Source organism: Gopherus evgoodei, chromosome 1 (assembly GCF_007399415.2).
Source record: "Gopherus evgoodei ecotype Sinaloan lineage chromosome 1, rGopEvg1_v1.p, whole genome shotgun sequence".
Lineage (NCBI taxonomy): Eukaryota > Metazoa > Chordata > Testudines > Testudinidae > Gopherus > Gopherus evgoodei.
Genome location: NC_044322.1, coordinates 137,886,728 through 137,898,969, shown reverse-complemented (window position 1 = coordinate 137,898,969; position 12,242 = coordinate 137,886,728). Strand labels below are relative to the sequence as shown.

At 39.2% G+C, this 12,242-nt stretch overlaps 1 protein-coding gene across 3 annotated transcripts in view; it reads right to left on the bottom strand.

The window, feature by feature from the left end:
- Positions 1 to 12,242, bottom strand: part of ZRSR2 (zinc finger CCCH-type, RNA binding motif and serine/arginine rich 2) — a 30,189-nt gene that overhangs the window by 5,817 nt on the left and 12,130 nt on the right. The window contains exons 8-11 of one of the 3 annotated variants that reach the window (XM_030573525.1): positions 10,352 to 10,565; positions 6,421 to 6,476; positions 6,029 to 6,138; positions 4,597 to 5,080 (exon numbers count right to left, since the gene is read on the bottom strand). In XM_030573525.1, the coding sequence (XP_030429385.1) occupies positions 4,597 to 5,080; positions 6,029 to 6,138; positions 6,421 to 6,476; positions 10,352 to 10,565 (864 nt within the window). Of the gene's footprint in view, positions 1 to 3,819; positions 5,081 to 6,028; positions 6,139 to 6,420; positions 6,477 to 10,351; positions 10,566 to 12,242 lie in introns of those variants that run through there. The other 2 variants (XM_030573544.1, XM_030573534.1) reach the window with 2 other exon arrangements.

Here is a 12,242-nt window from a genome sequence, read left to right as displayed (position 1 = left end):
AAAAGCATCTTATCTTCTGATTGGTCTTCTGGTCAGGTGTCCAGTTTCCTGCTTGTAACCCTTTACAGGTATAAGAGACATTAACCCTTAACACTCTGTTTATGACACAGGCCTCATTTAAGTGTTATGGGAAATGGAAGTACTGAAGCATGAGGTATGAAAGCAGTTGGAAAATGACTGCTAGTACCTCAAAGCTGTAGCAGCAGTCTTGTAGGCAGTCTAGTTTTGGTGCTGAATGCATACCCAGCCAGCTTAAATGTGGAGGAAAAATACAAGAGTTAGCAGCAGCAGCTGAATGCACTATTGATATTAACCACTGGCATAGTCAAAGCTTTAGAAGAAGCTGCACCCTCAAGTCAAGGCTGGAATAAATATTTCCTTTTCTGTTTAATAGTGTGGCTATAAAGAAGTATGCATTATGGAGGATAGTTTCAAGAACCAGATAGGCTCCCAGCTCCTCTTGAAAAAAATCAGTGGGAGTTAGGCACCTAATTGCCCTTTGAAAATCTCTCCTTAAGTATTGTATCTGATTTATACCCCATGATTGTACTGGTTTCAAGGATCCATTTGGAATGCAAATGCAGATTTTAAACACTAATAGCACCCCAACTATCAAGATAAACCTTGATTTCTAGAAGTTATTTTAGTACCGCTTTGCATGCTCCATATAGGAAAAAGTATAAGGGATTGGAATGAGGAAGTCATTCCTCGGCGGGTGAGGGGGGTAGCACACTATGTGAAAGATAGGGTGACCAGATGTCCTGATTTTATAGGGACAGTCCTGATTTTTGGGTCTTTTTCTTATATAGGCTCCTATTATCCCCCATCCCCATCCCGATTTTTCACACTTGCTGTTTGGTCACCCTTGTGAAAGAAAATGTAGAATCAAATGAAGTACAAATCGTAAATGAATCCACATGTTCCACAGAATCTATCTGGATAGTAATTACATGCTCTAATAAGAATATAACAGTAGGGATCTATTACCGACCACCTGACCAGGGACAGTGATAGTGAAAATGAAATGCTAAGGGAGATTAGAGAGGCTATCAAAATAAAGAACTGGATAATAGTGGGGGATTTCAATTATCCCCATATAGACTGGGTACATGTCACCTCAGGACAAAATGCAAAGACAAAGTTTTTCAATACTTTAAATGACTACTTCTTGGAGCAGCTGGTACAGGAACCCACAATGGAAGAGGCAATTCTCAAATTTAGTCCTAAGTGGAGCACAAGATCTGATCCAAGAGGTAACTATAACAGTACCACTTGGAAATAGTGTCCATAACAACATTTAACATTCCTGTGGTGGGAAGAACACCTCAACAGCCCAACACTGTGGCATTTAATTTCAGAAAGGGGAACTATGCAAAAATGAGGTTAGTTAAACAGAAATTAAAAGGTACAGTGACTAGAGTGAATTTCCTGAAAGCTGCATGGACAGTTTTCAAAGACACCAGAATACAGGCCCAACTTAAATGTATACCCCAAATTAAAAAACACAGTAAAAGAACTAGAAGAGAGCCACCGTGACTTAACAACCATGTAAAAGAAGCAGCGAGAGATTAAAAGGCATCTTTTAAAAAGTGGAAGTCAAATCCTAGTGAGGTAAATAGAAAGGAGGATAAACAGTGCCAAATTAAGTGTAAAAATGTAATAGGTACCAAAAAGGAGTTTGAAGAACAGCTAGCCAAAAATCTCAAAAGGTAGTAACAAAATGTTTTTTAAGCACATCGGAAGCAGGAAGCCTGCTAAACAACCAGTGGGGCCCCTGGACGATCGAGATACAAAAGGAGTGCTTAAAGACGATAAAGTCATTGTGGAGAAACTAATTTAATTCTTTGCCTCAGTCTTCACAGCTGAGGATGTTAGGGAGATTCCCAAACCTGAGCCATCCTTTGTAGGTGACAAATCTAAGGAATTGTCACAGATTGAAGTGTCACTAGAGAAAGTTTTGGAATTAATTGAAAAACCTAACAGTAACAAGTCACCGGGACCAGATGGCATTCACCCAAGAGTTCCGAAAGAACTCAGATGTGAAATTGCGAACTATTAAGTATAGTTTGTAACCTGTCCTTTAAATCAGATTCTGTACGCAATGACTGGAAGATAGCTAATGCAACGTCAATATTTAAACTATTTAATCTAGAGGTGATCCTTTGAAGGGGTCAACAAACATGTGAACAAGGTGGATCCAGTGGACATAGTGTACTTAGATTTCCAGAAAGCCTTTGACAAAGTCCCTCACCAAAAGGCTCTTATGTAAATTGTCATGGGATAAGAGGGAAGATTCTTAATGGACTGAGAACTGGTTAAAAGAACAAAGGGAAGGAATAAATGGTAAATTTTCAGAATGGAGACGGGTAACTAGTGGTATTCCCCAATGGTCAGTCCTAGGACCAGTCCTATTCAACTTATTCATAAATGATCTGGAGAAAGGGGTAAACAGTGAGGTGGCAAAGTTTGCAGATGATACTAAACTGTTCAAGATAGTTAAGACCAAAGCAGACTGTGAAGAACTTCAAAAAGATCTCATAAAACTAAGTGACTGGGCAACAAAGTGGCAAATGAAACTTAATGAGGATAAATGTAAAATAATGCACATTGGAAAAAATAACCCCAACTATACATACAATATGATGGGAGCTAATTTAGCTACAACTAATCAGGAAAGAGATCTTGGAGTCATCGTGGATTGTTCTCTGAAGACATCCACGCAGTGTGCAGCGGCAGTCAAAAAAGCAAACAGGATGTTAGAAATCATTCAAAAAGGGATAGAGAATAAGATGAAAAATATCTTATTGCCCTTATATAAATCCATGGTACGCCCACATCTTGAATACTGTGTACAGATGTGGTCTCCTCTCAAAAAAGATGTACTGGCATTAGAAAAAGTTCAGAAAAGGGCAACTAAAATGATTAGGGGTTTGGAACGGGTCCCATATGAGGATAGATTAAAGAGGCTAGGACTTTTCAGTTTGGAAAAGAGGAGATTAAGGGGCAGATATGGTAGAGGTCTATAAAATCATGAGTGGTGTGGAGAAAGTGTATAAGGACAAGTTATTTACTTGTTCCCATAACAGAAGAACTAGGGACCACCAAATGAAATTAATGAGCAGGTTTAAAACAAATACAAGGAAATTCTTCATGCAGTGCACAGTCAACCTGTGGAACTCCTTACCTGAGGAGGTTGTGAAGGCTGGACTATAACAGGGTTTAAGAGAGAACTAGATAAATTCATGGAGGTTAAGTCCATTCATGGCTATTAGCCAGGATGGGTAAGGAATGATGTCCTTAGTCTCTGTTTGTCACAGGGTGGAGATGGATGGCAAGAGAGAGATCACTTGATCATTACCTGTTAGGTTCACTCCCTCTGGGACACCTGGCATTGGCCACTGTCGGTAGACAGGATACTGGGCTGGATGGACCGTTGGTCTGACCCATTATAGCCATTCTTCTGTTCTTATGTAAGTCCTGACAGCACTGTAAGTATTAATTACTCTCCTATACATACTTTATTCATTTCTTCAGCCACTCTGTTCCTTAGTTAACAGCTCCTGTGTTTTGATTTATAGCAGGGGTAGGCAACCTATGGCACGCATGCCAAAGGCAGCATGTGAGCTGATTTTCAGTGGCACTCACACTGCTGGGTCCTGACCACCAGTCTGTGGGGCTCTGCATTTTAATTTAATTTTAAATGAAGCTTCTTAAAACATTTTAAAAACCTTATTTACTTTACATACAACAATAGTTTAGTTATATATTATAGACTTATAGAAAGAGACCTTCTAAAAACATTAAAATGTATTACTGGCACACGAAACCTTAAATTAGAGTGAATAAATGAAGACTTGGCACACCATTTTGAAAGGTTGCAGACCCCTGGTTTATAGTATCCCTATAGTAATCTTTAGCCCTTACTTCACTTAAAAAAAACAACAACCCACTTTAGATTACCATGCCTTAACATTACTGCCTTGATTTATGCCCCAGCTAACTGGCTGAACCACGCACATGATCTCTACAGCTAGCTCAAGGAACACAGTATTGAATATCAAGTGGGCTACCACTTAACCAACCACCTGTGCACTCACTCCCTCTTGGTATTTTTGTTCTCTGGGCTTGTACCTCTCTTTCCCTCAGCAGGACCACCTCTGTGCTGTTCATACATGCAGAATTGGCTCAGTGTCACTAGCAGGCGAGGCAAAGTGACATTCAGAATCTTAATTTCACCCCCATATTCTTGCTGCGCAAGAAGTGTGTGCATGCAGCAACACAGGGAGCTTTCTTCCAAGGTGGGGAGAATCTGATCTCTGATCTCTAGCTGATCATAGGATACATTCAGTTGTCTAGTCCAACAGGAAGGATTTGTACAAAATATTGAATTCCCATGACCCTGTGGTAAATTTAAATAATTAAATCTATACCATCTTTCTTAAACTCTTAAGTTCTGCTTGGGTCATACTCATTTTAATACAAGATATACCCTAATGCAATACAACATTATTCTTGGTACATAGTCATCTCCTGCACACATGGTATCTTTGGTAACACTACAGTTGCTCAAGTGGCAACTCCTCAAAGAATTCTCACTTTTTTGGGAGGGGTTCATTACTTCTTCCTCTGCTATTTGACCTCTTTTTGCCCCGACTCCTGGACCGAGAGGAGCTTCTACTTCGGCTTCTACTACGACCACGTGTACAACTACGGCTTCTGCTGCGACTACGACCTCTCCTCTTCTTCCCTCTACTATGTGACTGCCTTCGTTCCCAACTTCTTGACCTGCTAGACCGCCGTCTTTTTTTGCTCTTGTGGCTACTTTTTTTCCTCTCTGATTCTCCATTTCTTTTGTAAGAATGATCTGGGCTGGGACTGCTCCGTCTTCTTGACTTGCTGTAATAGTCCTCGTGATGGCCTGTTCTGTTTCTCCTTTCAGAGTTTTTAGCTGACTGATTGGTCCGTTCAGGAGAAATATGTATGTCTCTATTGGCCTCCCAAAACTCATTGTGTGGATTTCTGAATACGTGCAGAAAGTTGCAGTGTTTCCCTCTTGGGCATTTCTGTCTTTCAAATAAACCTGCAACAGATATTTTTATTTTTTAAAAAAGGTTACTGGCAATATTAGATAAAGGCAACAATTCTATTGTTTTTAATGTAATGTCAGCCATTTTAACTAAATATGTATTTTTAAAGTTCTGTTACACTTAATCTTTTGGCTTTTTCCACTATAGATATTTATACCACACCCATCAGCCTCATCTACAAAGGAGAAACACACTTCAATTTTTTTCAAAGATTATACTTTAAGCTTACTCATGAGACACATCCATCCTGATATTAGTTTTAGCTTTCAAACATTCTAGTATGTCTTATGCTAAAGTGAGCTGGTAATTCTATAACTTAACTTTCTTAGTTATGTAAATTGGACAGGATGAGTGTTAGTTAAATCTCAGGGATTTTAGGTAAAGGCATGAGTAAACCAGCCATTAATCTGCATGGACTGGCCCCTTATAGCCTAAGTGCTATCCTGGAGGTAAGAATTTTCTGTTCAAGATAAATACATTTCGGATTGTAGCAAGACTGAGGTAAGAGTCAGCTAGATATAGTTAACACTGATAATAATGAAGAAGCTATGTTTAACGTTTCAGAATCAATTAGGTTGCTGGTTTTGAATGAAATATTAAAACAGACATTCTACCTATTTTATAATCATCTGTTATCCCAAAGCACTCTTCCTAAAGGCTGAGGGTGTTACTGCATCCTAACTACGGTCAGTTTCCTAAATCCCCCCAGCAAGGTCAGTTGGACACCATATATACTTCCTGCCCAAAGCTTGTGTAATCGAGTTAGTGCATGTTTTCAGTTTGTCGCCTTGCATCTCAAAAGGTTTCTGTACTGTAATTTTATGTGGATCTCTCTGATTTGAAAGCCTGTAAAGACATCACTGCTTAATCTTTCAGTTCTCTAATAAGCCTTTCAGTAATGAGAGACTTTCCCTTTTATAAAAAGTTTATCCCTGACATACCACATATAGCAGTTTTCCACCTTGTCACTGGGCAAAATTCACACTGAAGCTGTCGTCCTGCATACCATCGGCCATTGAATAGAGTAAGGGCTTCTTGACAGTCTCGCTCCCTTTAATTTAAAGATAAGGCAGTATGAAGCATTAGTGGGGATATCATAGAATCCTTTAAATTCTGGTCTCTACCAAATCTGGACTCTTACTGCAGTGTGGGGATGAATCACTTAGATAAAATAGGGTTTAAGTGACATTCAAATTTAAGTAAAATGGAAATATGGAATTAAAGCTTTTAGAACCCAACAGGAAAAAGTAAAATGTTGTTATTTGGGTACTGCTTATGATCTAGGAGTACTTAACTGTCAAGCGTCATAAAGAGTTAATTGCAAAGCACTTACGACTGGTACTGAACATACACATTTCCCCGCAGGTGAGGCTCAAAGTTGCAGCTGACCTAAGAGGAGATGAAATGTTAGATTAAGGCTTTTGAAATACTGAGAGATCCACGTAGCTCATTCCTGATGGAACTATACTCACCCCAATTTGGCTCATACTTAGGGTGACAAGAATGTGAAAGTATTTTATTTATCAATTCTTCTGGCCTGGTTTTCACATACAGATTTAATAAAACTGAACACTTAGTGCTGATTAAATAGAAGTTTGTTTAAAAATTTTTTTTTGTGGTATGTGTGAACAACATTTAAAATGGTTTGCTTTGATGTTAAACATAGGAGTTTTCTTTTCCCCTATAGCTGACAGCATTTAGTTTAACACACACACACACCCCTCCTCATACTACACCTCATAATCTGTTAATCAGGTTCTGTTTTATTCTCTAGAATGGCACCCTGGATAGGCAACACTGATGTGTCACCACATGATTAATCCTCCTGATTACACGGCATTCTGTCCAGCTGGACTGTAAGAAGGCATCACCAATATTACAAAGGCAGTCAACACCAGCTGGACTTTTAAAAGCTAAAACTAGTTAGTAGTAATAAATAGTAGAAGTGCTGCTGGAGCTCCTAATGCTCGTCATTAGACACAAATAGCACTTATAGGAAAGGAAAAACTGACAAGACAAAGGGGAGACTGAATAAGGAGACAGAGAAAAACAACAGAGGTGAAAAATCAGATATGAAAATATAGCCATGACATGTATTTCATCAGACAAGCAATGCTGACACTGGAAAAGTTTGCTATTTTGGAAGGTCATGGGAGCAACAGCAAGAATGAAATCGCCAGGAGTGTAAAAAAATGTTGGGGGTCGCCACCCTTTTAAATATGAGATACTCCAGCTCTGCAGTGGGCACTAAGCACTAATTCCTAATTTCACATAAAACCATCTCAATCTGACTAGGAATAAAAAGATCAGTTTAAAACAGGAGAAAAAAGGCTATTACGCAAATAGCTCTTAAATATTTAGCCCCTGCTGCTGTTATTTTTCCTGTACTGTTTCAAAAAGTTGGTTTATTCCATTGAAAGTGATTTAAAAGCTCTTTTGCTGGCATGGTTTTGTTGCACAAATAATTTTTTCTAATCTTTGTAAAATTTTACATAAAGGCACATTATTTCAGATTTAATTTACTGATCAGACGTAAGTTACCCAGGTTGAAAATGCTTCGGATAGGAATTTTCAGACAGATATAAGTGAAATACTTGAATATAGAGAATGTGGTATTAGCTGATTAGTAAGTAGTGAAACAGCCAACATTTCTGGCTCAGACACTGTAAAATAACTCAAGCCATTAGATCTGGGGCAGGCAACCTATGGCACGTGTGCCGAAGGCAGCAAGCGAGCTGATTTTCAGTGGCACTCACATTGCCCAGGTGCTGGCCACCAGTCCAGGGGGCTCTGCATTTTAATTTAATTTTAAATGAAGCTTCTTAAACATTTTAAAAACCTTATTTACTTTACATATGACAATAGTTTAGTTATATATTATGGAATTATAGAAAGAGACCTTCTAAAGCTTACTGGCACATGAAACTTTAAATTAGTCTGAATAAATGAAGTCTCAGCACACCACTTCTGAAAGGCTGCCGACCCCTGCATTAGATATAGAAAGGCCCCACAGCAGCATAATGCAGGCAAACTTTTACCAATAGTGTGTGCCACTGATCACACCATTGACATGCAAGAAATAAGCCATGTGCACACTAGGAAATTTTATAAAAATACCTACCAGTGCAAGTTAACCGAAGGTAGCCTTAGTGTTGACAAGGCTCTTCAGCTTCAAGTGTTTATCACCATGTTAGTTAAACCTGATGAAAAGCAGGTTTAATTGCCATGGCAGTATAACTGGGATTGGCATTAGGAGCACTGTCTATACCTGGACTGGTGGGAATTTGTTGTTGTCCTGTCTCACAATAATTATGTCAGGCATGAAATCTGAGAAGGAATTAGGTGACTCCTACATGGTTCTTTGTAAGGGCTTGATGCAAGGTGTCAAATCCGTTCAATATTACATTCAAAGGCATAGGTGGTTCTGAAAGCCTGCTCCTGAAACATCTTGCAGAGTGCATATATCTTGGTCCTGTGTCTGCTGACGTTCATTCCTACAGTGTCCTTCCTCTCACAATAGTGGATGTTATTTTCTGAAATCCTTTGGTATCAGAAGATCTTGTCTTTCAACCATTTATTTCAGCTAATATTTTCCTTGATAAGGCATCAATATCCTCAACTATTGTCATTCCAACGCGCATTTCAGATCTTCTAACTCTGGCCAGATCATCAGCTAACTCAACTCCTGTATATACTACTGTGTAATGAAATCCCATAAAAAAATCAGTGTATTGCTTTGCTTTTTGATCCTCATTATCAACAATGCAATTCACAGCATTCAGGTGGGAATTTTGTTTTGTAATACAATTCCCAACAATGAACAAGTGTATTGTACAACAGGAGAAAAATATTTTTGGGGAAAAGAAAGGTAGAGAGTCCAACAAAAGGAAACAGAGTGGAAGGATAAAAATGGAAAACAATCAGGACTGGTCATTAGAAGATATTTCTTTTTCTTGGAATAGATCAGAATTAAGGCAGTCAGAAAAGAAAATTGTGGTTTTTTTGGTTCAAAGGTTGTAGCCAGAGTTGATTAAAGTTGTAATTTTGGTGTGGACGGTCCTGTGCTCTAGAGTTGGCCTCAGGCACAAAGACCTCTGAAGGCCTGTGGGGGGCTGCAACTTCTGGGGCTCCGCTGTCCCAAGCCCTGTGCCTGTGGGAGGCACAAGTCCCAGCCCGGCCCCATTCACTTAGGCCTCCCCAAGCCCATCCTCTGATGAAGCTGGGCAGCCACAGAAAGTGAAGTCCTCAAGATCACACAGAAGTGCCTTCTTGGCAGACCTGGCTCACATCACTTGGTGGAGGCAAAACTGCATCAAGACAAAGTGCCAGGCCAGCACCAGCAGGGCCGAGTGCAGGCAGCAGCACTCACCACAGAGCTTGGGTGGTGAGCAGGACAAGCCTCCTGGGAAGCCTGGCCTCAACCCATATGGATCCCTGTCCCCATCCTTCTCATTGGCCTCCTCCCCCACCTGCTCACGATGAAGAGGCAGCTAGGCTAAATTTGATTGAGTTGCCCTGCAACCTGGTGCAGGAGGTCCAACGCCACTCAAACTTGCAGCAACTATAAAAAGCTGGTGTTTGGTCAAAGCTGCAGTTTCTACAACAAATTCTATCATTTCTAACTGGTCATGTACTATTCAAACATTTTACTTTCATACTAGTTCAATTTGTCAAACAAATATTTTTCTGCTCTCCACCAATCCGTAGTAGCAAGTTACATTTTTTAAAAGTGAATTAAACAGAAAGTGGACTGCGTTCTAAATAAATCAAGCACATAACCATTTTACTCCATTAAATTGCCATAGGCATAGCTTGTAAGGGAACGGGGGGAAGGTGAGAGACGCACTGTCATGACAGCACAGCTACCTTTACTTGGGCTAAAAGGCTTAATCCTTGGGCTAGTAGGTGGTTGGTAAAATTTTCCAGCCTTGAAAATGATCTGAGAATCTACTGGACTGCTCGAAAGCTTACTAAGATGGGGGCTGAGAAAGAACAAGATTGTTTCAAAAGGTAATTTTATAGATATGTTGTGAGTTTGTCCCAGAATAAGTTTTGGGAGGGATTTCACCTGTAACTTGAAGAAACACAATCCTCTGTGATGACACAGAGATTAGTTTACAGGTACCATCAGAAATATGCAATTGAAATTGAGAAACTGTACATTAAACTTAGCTATGGCATATTCCACAATTGAGATTTACACTAGTCAAAACTGGCAAAGGAACAATGAGAGGTGATAATTATCATTGGGCTCATATGCATACCTTGAACTGAATAACCTTTCCCACATTCTTGAACTCAGGCAGTACATCTTCATAGAAGTCTAAGAACTGCTGGTAGGTTTCCTCCTCACTGTATTCAAGACTTGCATCTGTATCATAGTCATCTCTTCTACACTGCTCCATCCCAAACGTAACAAACATACCTCTGATTAGAAGCGTTTGACTAGATGTTGGGTAGTTATGTTTGCGGGAACACCTATATAATTTATGGTAAAGAAAAAAACACTTCACTTTCAGCAAAGGCTACGCTGCTAAAGCTGCAAACATTTGCTATTTCTAGACCCACTAACAGCTCTGAATTGCAAGAAAATATTCTAAAAAGAAGCTTCATTAGAGTAATTATGGGAATCAGCATATTTCAAGGAGTAAAGCAGGTCATTCAAGACAAGTTTCCTGATAGTTTTAAAGCATCCTGCCATATACAAATGCTATCAGTGTTCACAAACACACAAAAAATCATCCATTAGAAATTTAAAAAATGATGAAAGGAATTTATTCAAATGCTGCTATTTTGAAATATCTGTTCAATTTTTGAAGAGTCTTGCAAGACATTTTAAAGTCTTACTTCTGTAAGAGCCCCTCCTTTCTTCTCTGCAAAATTAAATAACTCTTACTGAAGTAAATGAAACTACTCCCATCCGATTGGGAAGGGGAAGAAAAATTAGGCCTCAGGTTGTGAACATCTGCAGCTATGGAAGTACCACATTTTACAAGTGACAGCTCTGCACAGAAGTTCTATTTTAACCTACATCACATCATATTGGTGGCCATAAGTGGCCTTCAGATGCTGCAATACAGTGTTCACCATAACAGCTTGAAGCTCAGTGAGTAATCTCCCTGACTTGCTTCTGAATGAGAAGGGTTTCACTATGCTTTAAGATCTCTGCTTCAAATACTCCCCTGTTCACCCAGATAACTCAGTCAAAAAGCTCTGTCCAAAATGTGCTAGTTCTTTCTTGGACGCACACTTTGGAGCATAAATCTTAAATATAATGCAGTCAAACTACGACATTTATTAAAACTCTATACAAACAAACCTTATATGATAGGAAACTAAAATTGGAAAATATAGAAACCATGTTGCTATAAAGCTAGTAGGTTTGTTCATGATATAGTAACGTAGAACCCCGTTTATCCAACCCTCCGTTTTCCTGCTTGCTGCATTAACCAAACCACCAAGACTCCAGGACCAGAAGTGCTGCTAGCTAGTGCTGCAGCATTGCACTCATTCTCCAGATTATCCCACTTTCTGATTATCCAATCTGGCCTTGGTCCCAATTAGATCAGTTAAACGGGATTCTGTTATACTGGATCAGACCAATGGTCAATCTAGCTCAGTATCAAGTCTGACAGCGGCAAAGGGCAAATACTATAGTGAAAGGTGCAAGCCCTGTAACAGACAACTATGGAATAGGCTGTTCACAGGAAGACAGTTTCTTCCTATCTTTAAGCAATTACTGACTGACATATACTCAGATCCTATCTACTATAAATATGTTTTCATTTTTGACACAAGTCTAACTTTGAATCCTACTAAGCTCAACTTCAACATGTAGACTTCCACTGCTTATTTATGAATTATATAAAAAGGCTTCATTTCAGGTTTAATTTTGTTTCCTTTCAATTAGGGCTTATTAAGTTTTCAGAGGCAAGAAGTAAGAGATTAGAACACTTTTTGAGAAAGCATACTAAATTAAATGGACGATCTGCAATGATCATGTGTACTGTACAAATAATGAGATACTGGAAAGTCACTTGACACATCCAGTCATGCAGATGTACACTACCTTGCTTTTGTAGCTGTTTTAGGTGCAGTGTATGCAAATTAAGACATCTGACTGGATGTCTTAATTAATTTTGGATTTTGGAGCTG